The sequence below is a fragment of the Aulonocara stuartgranti genome (assembly GCF_965226115.1).
Source record: "Aulonocara stuartgranti genome assembly, chromosome: 18".
In the NCBI taxonomy this organism is placed as follows: domain Eukaryota; kingdom Metazoa; phylum Chordata; class Actinopteri; order Cichliformes; family Cichlidae; genus Aulonocara; species Aulonocara stuartgranti.
Genome location: NC_138954.1, coordinates 9,064,774 through 9,086,070, shown reverse-complemented (window position 1 = coordinate 9,086,070; position 21,297 = coordinate 9,064,774). Strand labels below are relative to the sequence as shown.

General features: G+C 43.9%; 1 protein-coding gene across 8 annotated transcripts in view; it reads right to left on the bottom strand.

Annotated features, from left to right (window-relative positions):
• The window catches only part of cadm3 (cell adhesion molecule 3), a 116,380-nt gene extending 96,323 nt beyond the window's left edge, over window positions 1–20,057 (bottom strand). For 6 of the 8 annotated variants that reach the window (XM_082512485.1, XM_082512488.1, XM_082512489.1 and 3 more), the window contains exons 1-2: window positions 19,757–20,057; window positions 17,999–18,156 (exon numbers count right to left, since the gene is read on the bottom strand). In XM_082512485.1, the coding sequence (XP_082368611.1) occupies window positions 17,999–18,089 (91 nt within the window). In that variant the 5' untranslated portion in view covers window positions 18,090–18,156; window positions 19,757–20,057. Of the gene's footprint in view, window positions 1–17,998; window positions 18,157–18,277; window positions 18,931–19,263; window positions 19,489–19,756 lie in introns of those variants that run through there. The other 2 variants (XM_082512486.1, XM_082512487.1) reach the window with 2 other exon arrangements.
• Between the last annotated feature and the right edge of the window lie 1,240 nt (window positions 20,058–21,297).

Here is a 21,297-nt window from a genome sequence, read left to right as displayed (position 1 = left end):
AGAATTTTCCCTCCAAAAATCATGCTTAATTCAGCTTAGACTTGCTATTTAGCATCCACTGTGTGGTAGGCTCACTGCATCATCAGCACTTCCACTGACCTCAGGTAGCCACAGATAGCTGATGGCAGCAACACTGCAGCAGGTGGCTGATGTGTGAAAGTGCCAAGCAGCATGCCATTCAGTATAAAGCGATCATTGTTACCCTATTGTGTGTAAGAAGAGGTCAAAGAGGTCAAAACAGAAACCCAGTACTGAAAAATGTTAAATACGTCTTCTCTGGCCGTGATGAAGGCTTGGCTTTCACATTAAGCCCACAGGCAACACAATTTATTAAAAGGCAGCTTACAGATTCAGCTTACACAGGCAAGGTATCAATCTGATAGTTGGCCATAAAGCATTCCTAAACTTAAACTGGAAATGTGTATAAGAACATTAGCTTACCTCACTATTTTACAAGTATTGGCCCTTGTTATAAACTGACATCATCAGCATGTCTTTGTAGGCATGTTGTGAGGATAATTTTAGCACTTTGCTAACCTTAATACTATCCACAGTAAGCACAGCCTCAAAGAACTGCAGACTCTTTCATGTTTTAACATGAAATTCAGTTGTCTGCGCTTGCCATAGGCTTAAAAGGTAAAAGCTCAGTGATAACGAATCATTGTTAATGAAATTCTCCTTCAAATTAAGTGAGTGATGTAGGATGTTAAGGTCAGGAAAAAAACTTTATCACAGATAGAAGTCAATTTCTGTCTGTGACAGTTTCAAATATCAGCAGCACAGAAGTGCCAATGAAAGACAATTAGATTTCCTGTTGTATCGGTGCTAAAGGGCCTTGTATACGGCAGGTGGAAGATTTCAAACACCATGGCTAATCAACTCCTGGATATAAATTATTGTCATTCCAGTGAGCAACAAAGTACATTTCCCAAAACATTGTCATCCTCTGTTGGTCTTTACAACTTAAATCTTGCATAAAATCTGCTGCATTGGTATATGTCTCTGCAGACAAATCTATGCACTAACACTGTCATGGTTAGGGATTCCCCCTCGGGCCACTGGCGCTCGAAAATGTATGCAGTCATAGCGGCACAGTGGGAGAAATCATCCGACAAATGGCAGGTGTTGTATCACTTTTATATTTCTTGTTTTTAATGGATTTACTTTCCTAACAGAGCAGATATCTGTGACTTCACTTGAAACTGTTATATAAATAGTTATTTTATCAGACTGTCTATCATGTCTGGCACTCTGAATTATTCATACTTATCTTAGTAGTATTAAAGTAGAGCTTTAAAGGTCCCGTTTCAGTGCTTTTTTTAAAACAGAGAGAATAATATGCATGATGATTTGTGTTGAAGCAGTGCATGTGTTTTTAGTCCTCCCAACAGTGAGGTGCTTTTCAAATTACATGAGCCACTGTGGCTTTGTTAGTATTGGTGTATGACTATTTGTATGTCTCAGCATGTGTTTCCCTATACCAGGGGTCAGCAACCTTCAACACCCAAAGAGCCACTTGGACCCGGTTTCCACGCAAAAGAAAACACTGGGAGCCGCAAATACTTTTTGACATCTAAAATGAAGATAACACTGTATATATTGGGGGGGTTTTTTTACCTTTATGCTTTGTGTGAACAGCTAAAGTAAGTAAGTAAAGTTTATTTATTAAGCGCTTTTAACAGACAGGCAGTCACAAAGCACTGTACACAAAGATTAAAATACACAATACAATCAATAGACATTATACACAATGTAAAAGATCAAATGTAAATAATGTAAAGAATCTAAAATACGTAGATCAACAAAAGGCTTGTTTGAACAGAAAAGTTTTTAACTGCTTTTTAAAAAAATCCACAGAGCAACTACGGTGTGTTGCTTATGAAATCCATGAAGTGCTACAGAGAAAATTCCATTTTATTTATGTAATTAACACATTTTGAACTCTTAAAGAAATATAACAAAAGGAAAGACACCCAGCTGAACTAAAATGATCCAATAGCAAACAAAAACTGTTGTGAGCCGCCACCCTTATATCGCCTTTGGGCTTTTGGAGCCTTGACCTGACTTTTAAAAAAATAATTGGAAAAAAAGCACTATGCTGCTAAAAAAAAAAATTTGCTAAATTCTGCCTAAATATGTATTTTACCTGGTTAATGTGTGTGGCGGGGCGTGGTCTGCAGTGCCGCTGCAGGGGAATCGGGCGCACCCGCGGCACCCGCAAACACGCCTTTCCGCCTTAAAGTCTGTGCTCTCTCTGCTGTTGTGTTGGTATGTGTCGGGCTGTGAGCTGAAAAGCTACAGCCGGCTGTATGCGTATAGCAACCGTGTGTGAAAAGTGGTCAATAAAGAGATGTTGAAAAGCGTCCGGTCTGCCGTGGTATGTTTACAATGGAACTTCTGCTCCTAAACCTCTGCGCACAGCGTCTGCAAACCGGGGCTGTACGAAGTTCCTTTCATCTTTACGCAGGACTGTAAGCTGTCATCTGTGAGGCGTGAGTGGTGTTTGTTTTTAACATAGTTCACGGTGGAGAACAGCTGCTGACATAATGTGGATCCGAAGATCCATAATTGGCCTACCTGGGGTTGAAAGTCTCGATAAATGCACGGCATTTCGGCATGTGCTTATTTTGAGCGATGAAAAATAATAAAATATAATTTTATTTTTATATTTCAAAATCACAATAATCTCAATAAAGTCCCAGAGTAAAGTGCTCCTGTAAATGTTTGAGAGTGGCTCACAAAATGTGCTCCTTTATCAGGTGTTTTTTTTTTCCCCTTCAAATTGAAGATGTCAGATTTGATTCAGGTGGAGCTTTCATTTTTCATTTCAAACAGTGCAATATCAGTTGATTGGAGGGAGTTAAGAGATTCAACTCTGACAGTAAATTTGATAGCAGTACTTGAAAGACAATTAATCAAGACACCAAGATCGCCGGATCCTTCATTCGGTTCTCAATTCACTGTGCTAGCATGTGCCCCCTGAAACAACTCCTATTTGCATGTATATGCATGCAGTGCGGGATATCTATTGTTTAGAGGATATGTGCCAGTCAATTTACGGCATACTAGCTGAGGCTAATCTGAAACTGCCAGTGAAAATGATTGAATTTTTGTAATTACTTCACATCTTAACATGTCCGCAATTTAGCCGATACTCTAAACCAGAACCAAACGCAATGCCTGAGCAGATGCTGCAGGAGTTATGTGATTTTTACCAAGGCCATATTTCCAGGCCACATTATTACAGTGGGGCTTCAGTATGTGACATTTCACTTAGTGTTTTCTTAGTCAGGGCTGAGATCTGAAATGTGTTTTCTCACTCAGAGCAAAGTGTGAAAGTTTAGTTTGACACAAGCCCTAAAAATAAAAAATGAGGACGTTTGATTTGACTTGATGTGACACTTGAAAGCAAAAACATAATCAAGTTTTTAGTTTTGACCTGGTAAAATGCAAAACAGTAATAGCAAAAGACAGTAAATAATTGTTTAAGGTTAAAAGAAATGATTATTTATTCTGGATTGTGAAAATATCTTTTACTATTTAAAAAATTTTTATTAAAATGCTTCTTTTGGTGAATTCAGCACTCCAAACACGTCATCTCATAGGACAGAAAGCAGCAAATTTTTACTTAAATTGTTACACGATTATCAAAGTTGCAGAATGATTTCCTGTTTATGTACTTTGGACACTGCAATTAGTTAAGCAAAGCCTGGCAGGCTGTGGATTTCCAGTCAATTCTCATGCCAGGGTTTCAAGTAAAGAGAGGGGCTGAGCTGTCAACTGATCACCACCTGGTGGTGAGTTGGATCAGGTGGCGGGGGAGGACGCTGGACAGACCTGGTGCACCTAAACGCGTAGTGAGGGTGTGCTGGGAACGTCTAGCAGAGGCCCCAGTCCGCGAGATCTTCAACGCACACCTCCGGCAGAGCTTCAACAGCATCCCGAGGGAGACTGGGGACATTGAGTCCGAATGGACCATGTTCAGCGTCTCCATTGCCGAAGCTGCTGCATTGAGCTGCGGCCGCAAGGTGGTTGGTGCCTGCCGTGGTGGTAATCCCCGAACCAAATGGTGGACACCAGAGGTGAAGGGAGCCACCAGGCTGAAGAAGGAGGCCTATCGGGCTTGGTTAGCCTGTGGGACTCCGGAGGCAGCCGACAGGTATCGACAGGCCAAGCGGAATGCGGCTCGGGCAGTGGCTGAAGCAAAAACTCGGGTGTGGGAGGAGTTCGGAGAGGCCATGGAAAAAGACTTTCGGACTGCCTCGAAGAGATTCTGGCAAACCGTCAGGCGTCTCAGGAGGGGAAAGCGGTGCTCTACCTGCACTGTGTATAGTGCTGGCGGAGCGCTGTTGACGTCGACTGAGAAAATTGTCGGGCGGTGGAAGGAATACTTCGAGGACCTCCTTAATCCCACTGACACGTCTTCCGGGGAGGAAGCAGAGTCTGGGGATGAGGGGTGTGACCCACCGATTTCCGGGGGCGAGGTCACTGAGGCAGTTAAACAACTCCTTGGTGGCAGAGCCCCTGGTGTCGATGAGGTCCGCCCCGAGTTCCTGAAGGCTCTGGACGTTGTAGGGCTGTCTTGGTTGACACGTCTCTGCAATGTTGCGTGGAGATCAGGGGCAGTACCTGTGGACTGGCAGACCGGGGTGGTGGTCCCCATCTTCAAGAAGGGGGACCGGAGGGTGTGTTCCAACTACAGGGGGATCACACTCCTCAGCCTCCCCGGGAAAGTCTATGCCAGGGTGCTGGAGAGGAGGGTTCGTCCGCTAGTCGAACCTCGGATACAGGAGGAACAATGCGGTTTTCGTCCTGGTCGCGGAACACTGGACCAGCTCTTTGTCCTCTCGAGGATACTTGAGGGTGCATGGGAGTTTGCCCAACCAGTCTACATGTGTTTTGTGGACCTGGAGAAGGCATTCGACCGTGTCCCTCGGGGCGTCCTGTGGGAGGTGTTGCGCGAGTATGGGGTGTCTGGCCCATTGCTACGGGCCATTCAATCCCTATACAACCGTTGCAAGAGCTTGGTTCGCATTGCCGGCAATAAGTCGGACTCGTTCCCGGTGGGTGATGGGCTCCGCCAGGGCTGCCCTTTGTCTCCGGTTCTGTTCATAATTTTTATGGACAGGATTTCTAGGCGCAGCCAAGTGGCGGAGGGCTTTCGCTTTGGTGGCCTCAGAATCTCATCTCTGATTTTTGCGGATGATGTGGTTCTGTTGGCTTCATCGGGTGAGGGCCTCCAGCTCGCACTGGAGCGGTTCGCAGCCGAGTGTAACGCAGCGGGAATGAGGATCAGCACCTCCAAATCTGAGGCCATGGTTCTCAGCCGGAAAAGGGTGGAGTGCCCACTCCGGGTCGGGGATGAGTTCCTGCCCCAAGTGGAGGAGTTCAAGTATCTCGGGGTCTTGTTCGCGAGTGATGGGAGAAGGGAGCTGGAGATCGACAGACGGATTGGGGCTGCGGCTGCAGTAATGCGGACGCTGCACCGGTCCGTCGTGGTGAAGAGGGAGCTGAGTGTAAAAGCGAAGCTCTCAATTTACCGGTCGATCTACGTCCCTACCCTCACCTATGGCCACGAGCTGTGGGTAGTGACCGAAAGAACGAGATCGCGGATACAAGCGGCGGAAATGAGCTTCCTCCGAAGGGTGGCTGGCCTCTCCCTTAGAGATAGGGTGAGAAGTTCGGCCATCCGGGAGGGGCTTAGAGTAGAGCAGCTGCTGCTCCACATCGAAAGGAGCCAGCTGAGGTGGTTCGGGCATCTGGCAAGGATGCCCCCTGGGCGCCTCCTGGGCGAGGTGTTCCAGGCATGTCCCACCGGGAGGAGGCCCCGGGGCAGACCCAGGACACGCTGGAGAGATTATATCTCTCGGCTGGCCTGGGAACGCCTTGGTATTCCCCCGGACAAGCTGGAGGAGGTGGCTGGGGAGAGGGAGGTCTGGACCTCTTTGCTTAGGCTGCTACCCCCGCGACCCGACCTCGGATAAGCGGATGAAGATGGATGGATGGATGGATGGTTTCAAATAATATTATTCAGATGGTAGCACCTGTATGTATCTATGTCTGCACGTACCTTTAACGGGTGGGCCAATCTGAACGAAGCATTGCATGAACGTGTTTTTTAAAAAAGATTGGTTATAAATCCCAATTCTTTTGATTTTCATATAAATGATCTTCATCTCATCATCCTCCTGCAAATGCAATGTTACATTCTAAGTTTGTGTTTCTTTCATGTGTCACGTTCAACATGCGGCACCCATAACGTTCACCAAAATTTGTATCCACAACAGAATTTTGTGTGAATCACCATTTAAATTATTTATAAAATAAATCAATATTTGTATTATGTCACTATTTAAAAATGACAGGTTAATTATTACCAGCCAACATTACAGTACTCTATATAAGTATCAGACCCAAGGTTTACAATTTAGGGGTTTTTGTCTTTTAACTTGAACTCATTTCTATGGAGCTCGACTACATTGATACCTATCCTTTAGCGCTTGAGCACTGACACATTGGTTGTGGTATTACCTGTCACAGAGTGATCAGTCTTCTTTTGCAGAGCAACAAAGTCCACATTTGCATGTTGTAGGGATGGAGGATACAATGATTTATGTCCCATTTGATATCTTACAGATTTTTAGTTTATTTTAATCGTTCACTTGCTGGTTAGGTCTTAGGCACCAAAAACAACTTGCTTAAATTTACCACATTAACCCTAAATATTAAAAACTTAAACTTCATTGCAAAGCAATCCTTTCAGATTCCATATCTGTCAAGTTCATCTCACGACTGCATTAACCTGGTGTGTCACTGCACCAGCAGCGACTATTATGAGAAGTCTAATAAAGGTAGTTGGTTGTTGAAAGTTTAGCCTTCAAACTTTGAAAACTTCTTAAATGAACACGTCCAGCCTGATACAATGCAAACTCACAAAATGGCCTTGAATGTAAAGTATACAGTAAAACTGACAATGGCGATTACACATTACACATAAACTCAATGTGCTTAACATAAATGATAAAAACTGAATGCCCAAGGGGAATAAAAACATAATAACAGGCCTCACAAGCAAATAAAATACTAGCATTAATATTTCTAACCAAGATACTGTATCTTATATTAGATTAAATGGTAAACTTATGTCCAGATAGAAGCATTTTTCTAAGCTACACACACAAAAAAAATAATTACGCAAAGGATATTGAAACTTTTGAGATATATTCTTAAAATGCCTTCAATTGCATGAGGGCTTGGAGTGGTTTAACACTATTGAATGGCAGCTGATTCCACAGACTTGCAATACACAGCAGCATGAAGAAAAGCCAACATGTAGCCACCCTTCCTCTGGCAGCTGACCCTATGACGTCCTGAGTAAAATGCACTGGGTGGTTGATGAAACCAGGCCAGCTGTGAATCTTACAGCCCTGAGGGGAAGAGCCAGAAAATGTCACCAAACTCTTCAAACAACAACAAAAAGATGCTCTCGGAGGCACGCTGCTGAGCGCTGTCACAAACTCAAGCATGACACCTCCCATGTACAAGTCTATATACCTCCCCACCCTCCTGCCTGTGAAGATATCAACCTGAAAATAGCTCAGTGAAGCTGAACACCAAGCCGCCATAAATAAATCACAATAATATTTAAATATTCATTGTAGAATAAGAGAATAAGGGGGGGGGGGGGAAAGCAGAGGATAAACTCCTTCTTCTTTGGTTCACACATCAAAACAGTTTGCCTTGAGGAAGTTTGACTGCATTATCAAATTCTCCCTTCAAGGTACTCATCAAACATACAGTAGCTTGTGTAAGAGGCTGATAGTCGTCACGCCTCGGGCTGCCCGTGTGAATGAACAGCAGATAAGGGCGTGTAGCTCATTAGCTCAATTATATTATTCACTTCTGCCGTCTGTCGATGCACTACAAAAATAGGATCGAATGTGCCGGTAGATATGAAGACATCTTCATTGACACACAGGCCAAGGTAGAGTGATCATACTGTAAATATAAAGAGATGGGGGTTTCCATTCAGAAAATACATCAGCGTGGGGTTGTAGAGCCTCGCAGCAGGAGCTTGGTCAATAAATCTGTTCTTTAAAAAAAAAAGCCTATCCTTTTGTCACACAGAAGCAGGAAAAAATCTGAAACAATCAAAATAGTACTCGACATGCTGCGGCATTCTCAGCGTGGAAAACGGGAGGTCTGGCATGCACTCCTCAATCCTGCCCCGCTGTTTGCTTTTGATAGCAAAAGTCATAATGACATTCAAGTACTCACCAGGCTGAGAAATGAAGCTCTGACAGAAGGAGAGAGAGATAGAGACAGAAGGAAGAGGAGAGCACGGAAGTGTGTGTTACTCACATAACACTCAGATGAGTGTGTGAGTGCATGTGTGACCCACTGTACGTGTTAGGGTGAATGTGCTCAGGGTCGGGTGAGACATAAGTTGGTTTTGTGCCAAGTGGTGCAACTCGCTGCGGTGGAGACAGCAATGTTCCGCTGAAACCTAAGTCTGTTAATAAAGTGCGTGATTAATTTGCTCTGTGTCATTTTCCCAGTGTCCTCCTACAACACTACTTCAGAGATGACTTGAAGAGCCATTTAATTACTCAGCACTTTGCTCACTCGGAATTGAAGAATTGCCGGTTGGACAACACCTTATGGGGAAAAAACATATGCATAAGCAATTTGGGAACTGTTACATATCAAACGCCTACACTGTGTGTATACAAGAGGAACACAGTGCGGGGAGTATATATATGTATGCTGTATGCGCGCTCCCCGGCTAAACACAATTTTTCATCTGGCAGTCAACAGCCTGGCTCACAGGGGTATTTTTGTTTAAGTAAAGAACAGAGTGCCTTCAAAGCTCCATTTGAATATATGTTTGTGTGTGTCTTATTCATGTCTTTATGCATAAATGTACACGTGCATTTTCCTGGAAGTGTTTTTGTGTGGTCACAAGCATCTGCTTGTGGGTTTGCATTGCTGCCTCTAAGACCCTGTTTATAATTGGTTTGAGCTGGTGTCTTGGGCCATCACATTACAAGTAAATATCACCATATGCGCTTGTCTTTATCATGTTTCTTTAAAGTGTTGAGCTGACGACTAGTGTTCAGATTTCATTAATGTTTATGTAACCTGTTTTAGGTCAAGAGTTCGTTTACACAGATATCTTGTCACTCGCACAATCAGATATCATCCGATATTATCCCACATCAGGGAAGGACATGCACATGAGAGAGGGCTTTCTGGCAGAAAGCCAATCAGAAACAGTTTTAATACAGCGTTAATACTGCAAAAGGCTCTGTTTTAACAGAAACTACTATCTTTTCCTCAACTTAGCCATGTAGGTACTTTATCAAAAGAAGAAAAATGCATAAAAAATGAAAATATAATGTAAGTCTAATATAATTTGGGTTTCTCGAGGGTAAAATCCTGTGTTTGACCCTCATCTTCAAATTGACTTTATTGTGCTACACGTCTTCCACTACAGGACGCGTTGTGATTTAATGTTTGTTCCTGAGTTATATACATAATTTGTCAGTTGTAATGATGGTCATGGAGCATCATTAACATGATTATGTAGGAGCAACACTAGCACGCTACAGCACTGTTAGGAATACATGAAGGTTGCATTTGTGTTTGCATAACAAAAACACCAAAAGCTAAGCTAAAGTGGTTTAAGAGATTAGAGCGATGTGTCTTGGTCATCTAAGAATCTCACTGAAACTGTCCACAACCTAATTTCTAAAACTAAAAACAATGACTTGCAAATCATTTTCAATACAATCTCAACTTTTTTTCTCCAGAAACTCAGTTGTTTATTCATGTCTATGTGTGTGAATGGCAACGTACAGTCAAGAACTTCATGTTCACTGAGCAAGGAGCATGTTTAAGTCTGCATGAGAGGAAAGCTGGCTGAAAGACAGATAGATAGACTGCGTGTTTGTGTGTGCGTGCGTGCGTGCGTGCGTGCGTGCTAGCATACTGGGGTTTCTTAACAGTCTGCCTAGCAGAGGGTGAGAAAGCGAAGTGAAGGAGAGTGAATCAAAATGAAGTGTGTGTATCTTAGAGAACTGGCAAAGGTGAGTGTGTGTGTGTGTGTGTCAGTGTGTGTAGCAGATTCCCATGCAGGGATAAGCAGCTTAGAGAAGAAGCATATTCTTTTCTAAGTAAATCTCATTAATTTTAATTAGCTGTATATTTAGCCTGTACACCTGGATTGGGTGTAATTCCGTTTGTATATATAGCGACAGGTGAAATGAGTCAGGTTGCAATTATATTGTTGAGCAGTCTCGCATTAGCATAATGTCCTGTTTTTTGATTGTGTCGCATGGCTAAGAAGGATATCAGAGGCAAATATGCATTCCCTTCATTTTCCTATTGCATGCTCTGTGTAGCGCGCCAGGGCTCGTCCTTTTAAGCGTTCACCTTTTTTTCTCTTGTGAGTTCTTTCTCCCTCCCTCGCTCCCTACACTGTTTCTTTTCATTTTCTCTCCGGTCTGTTCACCCCATCATTAGAGTGCGCTCACTTTTTTTTCCTCCTCCCTCCCAACCCCTCCTCCTCCATTTCCCTGCCGTCATGCACCCTTATTGTATGGTTTTCTCTTGTTCACGTGAATGCCTCTGTCTTTCTCCCTCTGTCTCCCTCGCCCTCCCTCCTTTCCTGGGTAATCAGCTTATCCTATGTGTGTCCAAGCTTCTATGTCTGCGTTCCTCCTCTCTTTGTTTCGGATTCATTCAGCAGGGAGATTAGAGATGCCTATTTGGTGCTTTTGTCTTCAACCGGCACAGTAATGCTGAGTTACACGGTGTGGCGATGGCCCCATCGTCAAAAGTCGCATCTACTCATCACGAGTTCATCGTACCTTGATCGGTGCAAAGGGTCAGGTCCAGATTAAAAGCCGAGCCTGGACCTCTCGACTGGTCACCGTGAGTTTAAAGTCTGCACTTGCATTACAATGACTCACTGATCATAAGACCTTATCTACCGCTTAAAACGAGACATTATATTCCTTTCGTGAGTTCCTAATAGAAAACATAGATGTGGCACTTTTTAAAAGCTCAAGGATGACAGAATAAAGCAAACAAGATTTTTTCATGCTCATCAGCAGACTGCTGCTTTTTTTTTCCTTTAAAGTGATGACTTCAGTTCCTCCACTTAAGACAAGAATAGACGGGAGCAGCAAATCTCATAAAAGTGTAATGATACTAATTTAGGTCATATCGCTGTGTACAATGAAAATGTTCCAACAATGAAAATATTCACTGTATCAGGCGGGTACCTGTCTAGGTTGTGACATTGAAGGAGAAGAACAATAACAATAAACCAAAAACACTTTAAAAGAACTTGAAATGAGGTGCATGAACACAGAGGAAACTAAACAAAAAGACAATTTACTTCCTCTTTCTTTTAAAACATTTAGCACTCTTGCATAATTTACACCTTGTATTAAAATTCAATTTCTTTGGATCTCTGTAACTCAGAAAAAAACATGGCTTTACAGAGAGTAAATACATGGCACAATCTTAACGCTATCAGGTCCTCCACACCACCCACAGAGATGATCAAACCTCAGCCAGGAGTAAATAAAGTGTATATTCGCATCCTGCAACCACTGCAGAAAAGTCTAAACTTCTCCAGAGTTTGCCGTTCCTTCAGCCTCTCCAAAGACACCTACAGTGGTACAATACAGCACCACACTCAGATCCCATCAGTTTCTCACTCCTATCCCCTTTTTCCCCTAGCCTTTACAGTAGTTGCAAACTGCAGTAAAAATCCCTCGTCATCATTTTTGTTGCCTTCCAGGAAAGACTCGTAAAAGACGACCTTTTCCACTTCAATGAAAAGTAAATCCAGGCTCTATAGTATCATGTCTAATGATCCTATGCCCGTCATGGCTGTTCTTGTTGACAAAGCAACCTCCCCAAATGACACCCCCGCTTTGCATTGGCTGCATTAAAATATTTGATCCGATTACAATGCAGCCATAAATGATGAAAACACATACACTAAATGCCAGGTAGTGCATTAATTCAAAGGGCATTTAAATAATACAGAATGAATTTCAATAGCAGATCTGCAGTATATATAGAAGCTATGAGCATTCAAGCAGGGTGGTACAATATGATTGGGAGGCATAAGGAGTGCAGCAGTGCAGTGGAACCATAAATGAATTCCACTGAGCAGTGGCTGTGTTACAGTGCAAAAACTTTAATAATGATACTGTCCAATAGTTTCAATGCAGAAAACATATCTCTGTAAACAATAAACTTGCAACTAAAACAATAAATAAATATGCTGTGTATAGGAGGCAATATTCAACTCTGCTCCAGCACAATAATATACCACTAAAAAGTAATTGTATCCGATTTTAGGATCCAACTGGCACTCAGTTGAACTGATAATCAGCCAGTCGATGGTAAAGCTATTAAAAAAAACTTTGCCGCATGTGCTGATGAAGGACACAGATTCAAAGACCTTGTCACTCTGTCTGCTGATTCACTTTAATAGCGCTAAAGAAAAAGTGTCAGACATCAGATTTATTCTCCTTATTCTCGTGAGACTTTATACTACATTAAGTACTAATCTGGAGAACTGCTTCACAGTCCTTTTCCTAAACTGGTTCTATATTTGACAGTTATATTAGAGGCTCAATAAGACTCACCATCCAGTCAATGGACAGTGATATCCTCAGCAGAACTAGGTAGAGTTCCCTACACAACACACAGGTGAATTGAAATGGCTTTATGGTTGTGGTATCAGTGATAAGATCCCCCCACAGACACACTCTCTACCACAAGCTGAAGTGATGGCATCATCAAAAAGAGGCAATATATAAGAGCAACCTCCGCTCTTTCATTGGTGGAGCTCCTGCGCTCAGGGGGAACCCTCAGCACTCAGAGTCAATCAATACAAATGCTTCGCTTTACAGCCATGCACTCGAATCTTCCAGCACCCGGTCATAGTTGGAGTTTACACACAGCACAGTGATGTGCTTCAACAAACAGATACACCTTTCCAGGAAGCCCTTGGTCTGACCACCCATGCGCTAATGACACCATTGGTGATTTCCACCCCTGCAGCAATCAATTAAAATACCCGCCAGAGAATTCCAGCAGATAACATGAGAAAAGCAGGCAGGTAGGAATGGGGGAATGAGCGCGAGGGCCTTGATCAAAGGAAAAGCCAGATGAGTGCTGAACACAATACGGGCTCTTGTTGGTGGAAACATGGTAAATTAATTTATTTCAAGGCTGACGCTGTTGTTGTTGTTGTTAGGTTTGTTTAATCTGTAGTGTGTTTGTGAGGTGATGGTTTTGAAGCTGGCTGCTCTGTAAATGCGGGACCCCTATTTTTCACAACCCTGAGTTGCTGCAAGGTGATGTGTCTTCTGCGAAGCACCAGAGAGGGCGACGAATGCGTTGCCGCTCATCAAAATCTCAAGAGCACTTCTTTCTTTTGGTTTCTTAATGGCATTTGCTGTTATTATGATGGCAGCATGCAAGACTGATCTGTTCTGATGTAATCTCACTTTGCCTGAGAGAGCCTGGGTGGATGAGATCTGCTTCAGATTGATGAGGTCTAATAGAGTCTTGTTTGGGTGCAGTTGATACTTCTAACATCCGAAGATACTGGCGCGCCACTGCATTTTAATTCTGCTTAATTTAGCTACAAATGACTTATCAACACTTTTGCCTTGTTGAACTGTGACCTTCTCTTCCTGCCGCTTACGCATGTGTAATGTTTCAGCATGTCGAGAGATGTATGAGCATAACATGAAGAAACAGCAATGTGTACAATGTGTGATGCAAATCATTCCCGGGGGCTCTAGTGCTCATGGTTAGAGCTTTGTTGGAAGTTTAATCAATCAGCCACAGCACACTAATTAATCGGCATGATGAACAGGAGAAATAATTGGTTTTCTGCCAGATGTGAATCTGTTTCAAACTAATGCCAGCCAATCAGAATCCAATTTATAATCAGAAAACTGATCTGGACAAGAAAACACTTAAAGGATCAGAGAAGAATAAACACACAAGACAATAGAAGTAATATGGCTTTAGATTTAAAATTCCGATAGCAGACAGTCTCCTGGAGCTTTACTACATGTTTTAGCATGTGTATTTTAGATGCTTAATTGGATCCATGTAGTGTCACAATCTCCTTCAGTTTCACAGATTCAAATCTAGGATATGTGCTAGATTATGTCATTGTCGTTTTTCTCTTAAAAGACAAACATATTGTTAACTAACTGGCATGATTAGTATAAGAATAATTAATTGGGCTCCTCCCCAGATGTTTCTGAATGAATCTGCAGAAAACTAATGAGGGCTGTCTGGTTTTTCTATTGAAGCGGCAGATGTCATTAGCTACAGCCCACATTGACAATACTGATCAGCCCACACTCCAATCAGACCAGGTAACCAGTGGCTGAAAGTAATAGAAGAGCACTGGAGGAAATAAATAGCCAGCACTGAGATTGGAAACCACTGGTTTAGCCCCATGCCAGTGGAGCCAAATGGAAAAATAGCTTAGGCCTCTTATTAATGTCACAGTGGCTAGGCGGTAATTCCCCCAGGCTCTGTGTACCTCGGCTTGTTAATGAGTCACTGCTTATCAGTCAGCCTTGTTAACAGGCAGAGGCCTCCCATCCAAACCGCCTACTGCTATTGTGTGCTAGCCGTACTGTGTATTAGCCAAATGTTCCCCCATCTTGGCACACAGGAAGTCAACACCAAACAACAGCAACACACACAGGAAGTGGGCTTTTAGCCAATGAGAAAGAGCTGCTCCTGGGGGAAAGGAACCCATTCTGTAGCAGTATAAAGTGAACCACTGGCAGAGACACACACACGCAGAGCCCTCCCGCCTATAAATCTTACCACACTAACAACTGGTCCACACTGCTCCAGTCCTTTAATCCTTATCCATTACTAGCCTCAGCTGGAAGCATCGGGATTCATTCAGTGTTTCTGACTAGCAGAACTCGCTGAAGTAAATAAACTATTAGGCATGTTTCCTGCCATGAATGCAAACACTCTACTGGAGTCTGAGATCAGACTGCCATCAGGCTGCCATAGCGTTGAGGGCCAGGTGGTTGATTGGAGGTCGCAGCACACTGTTCTACGTGCTGTCAACTGAGTGCTTCAGCAGACGGACCCTCACACTACACAGCAGTCCTGTGGCAACTGGGTCAGCGGTACAGAACCAGGGCACAGCCGGCCAATTGCATGCCTAATCTGTGCCCTTCTGAGAGGCACTTTCCATCTACAGCGCATGGCTGCACATCCAGCTGTGGAAATGGATATGTCAAATGGCGTGCAATTAGTGTCTCCCTGATTCGTTCACATGCTCCAAGGATGCCTGGCCACAGATAAATCCAGAGCAGAGTTAGTGCTGTCCTTTCCATGACTTTGACATACATCAAATGGAAGTCCAGGATTGATCAAGAGTTTAAACTATCATGAACGCTATCATAATACATGATCAACCCCATATGTCCTGGGAAAGTATTTCTTTTTTCTTAATTGTACCTCTCTGACCGATGATAAGAGACAAACAGTCAACATATTTTTAATCCACTGTGGACTCTGAGTATAACAATAATAGACGGTCCTACTCTGATGGCTCATCTGCTTTAACGTTGACTTGCTGAGCTAATCGTTTTCCTCTCTGATACATAACACTGAATTATTTAAGCTAAGTAGACCCTTCTCTTGCAAGGCCACTTAGCATGGAGATCTCCATTATGACGGCATGACCCACCCTACTCCACCTTCTACTAACAGCTCTGCTGCTGTGTCACAACATTCAGACAGATCGGAGCGGATGTGAGTGATGGGCTGGTGCTTTGCGGCTTATGCACTACATTTCCCTCTATAACTGCAACACCATTGCTTACCACATTACTCAAATGTCAAGAACAAAGCAGCAAACACAAGATTTATTCATGAATATATCTATTTTTCTGTATCTTGAATTTTTTGGCATTGTTCCTTGGTGTTGTATGTGTTGAATAAAAGCTGGGTTCCTTGTTTGCCAGTGGGAAAATCTACAACTTTTCATTATTTCTTGCATCAAGGCCACTAAGACAAATTTCAATACTACTGATAAAAAAGTATCCGGTCTTCTTCTGATTAATGCATTTCTATATGGTGCAAAAAATATATTTTCAAACATTTTTGACAAGTGATTCTGACTGATTTCACTGCAGTGATATTATTAATTTGGTTTCTGTGGAATTAATACAAGTACTTGATCATTATTTGATGACACATATTACTGACAAAAAGACATGGATGCCAAAATTGTTAACTCAGCACTCCACGGTTGCTTCCCATCTCTCAGCTGTGCTCTTTGACGTGTTTTCTCATCTCCTAAATGCTGTCAGACGTCCCAGGCTTAATTACTCTCCTTGACTGACATGATAATGTAAAACAGCACTTAGGTGAGACCAAAGCAAGAATTGGTCACGCATGGTCAGGCCTCCCTCCAGGCACACCTTAATCAAATGTGACATGCGTGTGAATGCGAGCCAAAATCATTTTCGGACCCAAATAACGAACCAGCGCCTGGGTTTCAATGACGAACTACACAGTTGGGGTCAGCATCCTGACAGGAGATTGATGTTTCATCATCAGTGCCTCAGTCTGAGGTGATTGTTTGTGCATTTCTCATCTTCAGCAACTCTAAAGGTTTTGACATGCTTCCATTTGCATTTGTATTACAGCGGCCTGATCCCAACTTCTAGACATACCCATATTGTTTCTCACTTTCTACCGCACTGACCAATGTGAGCTCACACCGACAATCCTTCGCTCCCCCAAATTGAATTCATAAATGCACGGAAACTCAAGTATACCTATTTCAACAGAAAATAAAAACAGCTGATGTGGATAAACAAATTCAAAGTACAGTAAATGTAGTCTGTGTGCGTGCATATCTATGGGCGTATACTGTGTATTTCTCCATGCATATGCATGCAGTGTGTATTCACAGGTGCATTCAGATTTGTGAAATAGTGTGGGTGTGCATAAGTGAATACAAGGGGCCTCTGAGAATATATATTGGAAATGCAAATCAGGGAACATCTATTAGGAGCCTTATTACCTGCTATATTGTCTTACAGTTCTTTGTCAAACTCTGTGCAAAAAAATACCAAGTGTAATGAGAAACATGCCGACAGGATTCTACCTATGTCAATCAATTTTCTGTGGATTGAGGGCCAGTGGTGACGCACCATTTTACCACTGGCAAAACTCGTCCTCTAAAGGTTGTATTACCAGCAGTCAGTCACTTGAGTGTTATGTAATTGGAAAGCACATCGGTCTGTATATTCTCGCCACTCACAGCAAGGATGATATCATTACAAAGTGCTTCTCTCATCAAATCCTCTCTTACCATCCGCTTTGAGCCGCACCCAGCTCATCGCAGTTTGAGCTTCAGCCATAAGGACTGTCATATGTCTGTATAAGAGTTTGCACGCTGCTTTGCCCCTACCTGAGAAAGCACAAGACAATCGCTCTTTATCTCCAAGTGTATACTCATGAGAAAGACAGAGAGATGCTAAGCAGGTAAACATCCAAGACTGCTAATGATGAGTGTTTGCCTGTGTTTTTGCATCTTAAGCGACCTTATGCAAGTAATTTAAGATGTCACTGAGAGAGAAAAAGAAGAGGAAGTTACTGGGCAGTGTGCTACTCTGGCAAAGGACCTGCAATGCACTGCTGAGCCCTACACCCACGTGCGAGTCACACACATTCCTAAAAAACAACAGCAGAAATCCCACTGGGGTCTGGGGAGGTGGGAGTGTCCCATGTGCTTATTAACGCTGCTCTGATTCCCTTGTCATAATACAGGAAACAACGAAAAAGCCTCAAGTAAACAGATAAGGGCCACCACAAGAGACAGAGAGAGAGGGTCAGGGAGGTCAGGGGCCCAGGGAGAGACAGTAAGAGGCAGACAGATACAGAGGGAGAGAGATGTGCTTACCAAAGCTAGTATTGCTGTGAACCGCAGCTGTGAAGAGTACTGTCAATAAGCTGACACTCCATAATGCAAAGGGGGCTGATGGGAAGGCCATGTTCGGGCACACAGATCCGCCTGTCTCACTGAATCCTCAGGAGGGCAGAGGAGCTCTGGAGTGTCACCTGCAGGGAAAGCAATGGTGAGATAAAGAAAGCAAGCAGGCAAGGCCAACTGGCCACTAATTGCATCCCCTGCCACTGGTTGGCTGCAGCTGAATAAACGCTTGGCCCACCCGTTACTCACGCGTTGCTCCATGGGTATTCATCGATCTGGTTGTGTCATACTATACCGACGACTGATTGAGGGAGGTGGGAGTAAGGAGAGAGTGGGCGGTGATAGAGCCAAACAGAGGAGTAGACGGAGATGGTGGCGATGTTTAAGTGTTAATGAGGGGAGACGAGACGAATGGGGGTGGTGGGGGGTGGTGTTCATATTACTGTCAATTTATTCCACTTTAACAAGCTGTGCGCATGTGGAAAGAAGGAAAACGAATGTTTCTGGGGCCATTTTCGAGCTCCAACTAACTCACTCTAATTAAAAATAACGCTAAGCAACATTCCCACAATTGGCAGTGAAAGAAAAAAGGAGAAGAGGAAAGACAATGAAAGACACAGCAGCAGCGGAGAGATACACCTGCCGCCCGCTGAGAATACACGGTGCGCTTTGCACTAGACCGGAGACGGACCGTCGTGCTTAATAGCTTCTCTGGCACTCGCTCTCACTCTCTCTCTCTCTCGCACTCCTTCTCTTCCTCTTTCTCTCACGCAGATTCCTTAAAATAGCAGTAGCTTGCGCAGAGGTGAGCCCTCGGTCCATCTGTGGACGGCTCCCTCATTGTCATCGCCGAGAGGGAACCGGGGCTGTAACGTTGGCTGCGGGACGGACGCACGAGCGGGCGGTTAGGGCGGGGACAAGGGGTGGGATGGAGTAATGGAGCGGAGGGGGGACGTGGAGGAGGGGGGGCATGTCATGGGAAAGGGATGTTGGGGACTAGAGACGGGGTGGGGGGTGTCTATGTTTATTGTTGCTCCAGCCCTTTCTGTTGAGTGATGTCGAGAAGCGAAAACAAAACTGGACCAAGTGTATCCATGGGAAATAACGCGGAAACTGAGCGCGAAGAACAGAAGTTCTTTGCTTACGCTTAACGTGGAGAGTGAAACCAATAAAGATGACGACAATAAAAATAATAACAACAATAATGAAAACAACAACAGCTCGCGCATGGCTACCTGCATTGCTGCGACGGACCGCGAGAGCACCAGAGGACTGGTTCTCAGGTCGGAAAACCAGTCCTTCTCCCGCGCTTGCAGAAAAATCTGGTGCTCTTGAGAATTTGGGAGACTCTTGAAAAGGCTGGAGAGAGGTGGCTGCTGCACACCCCGCGAGTTACGATCTTTTTTTCTGCAAAAGAGCGCGGAAAGAAAAAAAAGGAGGAGAGGAGAGGAGTCGGGAACAGCGCAGACAGCCCGACAACAAAACGTACATTTAGAGTAAATTATGAAACACTCAGGGATTATACACTTCTCTCCCTGGGCAGGCATAACGGATTACAGAGAGAGAGAGAGAAGGGAGACTCGCAGTGCGCACACGGACACATTCCTGGAGACGGAAAAGCGTCACCACTGACAGGTGTCTCCTGTCCGCCCTACAGGCTACATCCTAACCCTGTACATTAATACAAACTGTGAAACATTGCACGGCAATAACCACACGCTCACACACCGGTATAGTCCGCCTCCGGAGTCGGGTTTTGTTGATGCTGGTCTCCAATAAGGTCCCCAGTAAGGTCCCTCCTTTGATGCGCAGCAGTCGCTTGTTCAGAGCCTTCTTTCAATCTGCTTTTATCGACTTTTTTCTCTCTCCTTGTTCCTTCTCCCGACTCCTTGTTTTTCTTGCTTTTTCCCCCTCCGCTCACTCTCTCACTCTGTCTTTGTATCTCTATCTCTCTCTAGCTCGCTCTCCACGGCTACCGTTCACTGCAGCAAAAACAGACTGTCTGAAAGACGAGCGGGAGGGGAGGGGACACGGGAGGGAGGGATGGAGGGAGGGAGGGGATTTTAATACGATTTGGCCCGTACCACCGGGATAACAGGGCCAGAGCAGGGGCCTACTGACTGAGAGCAGCATGAAGGAGATGGAGCGGATAGTAAGATCTTACCATAGCGAAAAATCATCGTAATGTTGCTATAATATCCCACAGTGAGTCATCTGACCTTATCTGCCTTTATGGAATTTCATTATCCCCTGTTGTACATAAGCTCGATTTATCTAAAGTTTCCATAGCCTACAGAGTAGGTACAAAATTCTTCTCCTGAATTCAGACCTACATATCTCATATCGGGTCATCTGAAGCTGATTGTCACGTTTCTCAGTGGAGTATAATGTTTCTTATCATTGATGCTTTGGAGCTATTACTTATATCTTGCAGATAGGCCCACTACTATTTCCCATCGGTTAGATAATTTCCATGGTTGCCTAATGATTTAACCGAGTCCTTGGCCTTGTGGAGTTGTGGGACTTCCGTTTCCTCCCTATTTTCCCAGAATACTGTAAGTCCTACTTTGCTGAGACGTTGTCGTTTCACAGTTTGTGCAGTAGTCCATTAATGTTTCTACATCATAATGGCTACACCCTTGGGAGTTTTGCATATGCTTGCAACGTTAAAGGGGAGAGTCCTTGTAGTTTTGACGTTTTTGACGTCAGTCCCGTTTGGGAATCAGGATCCAAGGGTGGAAGGGAGAGAGGGAGGAGGGGGAGGGGTTGTTCAACTTGCCAGAGAGGATTAAGGATTAGTTTGCGGGCGGATTAGGTCTGTGTGTGGGGAGGTATGATGGGGTTAAACATGGATGTCACGACAGCCCAATCAGTGGTGGTGGCAACAAACTGAAACCGAGGAGGTGGGGTTGAATGAAAAAATTAATAAATAAATAAAAAATTATAAAAACCATGGGGAGCGCGGGGGGAGTGGGGAGTGGTAGGGGAGTCGTGGCGTTTGAGAGATCTTCAAGCAAGCAGCTGCTTTCCCACACTGAAAGCAAATAACAATATCAGCTCTGGGCTCCCAGATTTGGGGGGTTTTAAAGATGGAAATAGTCCACCTTCAGGGATCCTTGAAAGGATTCAAGGTCCCCACCCTGATTTCCCTTAATTTAAAAATACACAATGACTTCCACCAACTCTTCTTCTCCACTCGCACTGTACAATGTAGTTATGGTCTTTAATTCAATACAGAATCTGCATACAAAAAAAAAATTCTAGCACTA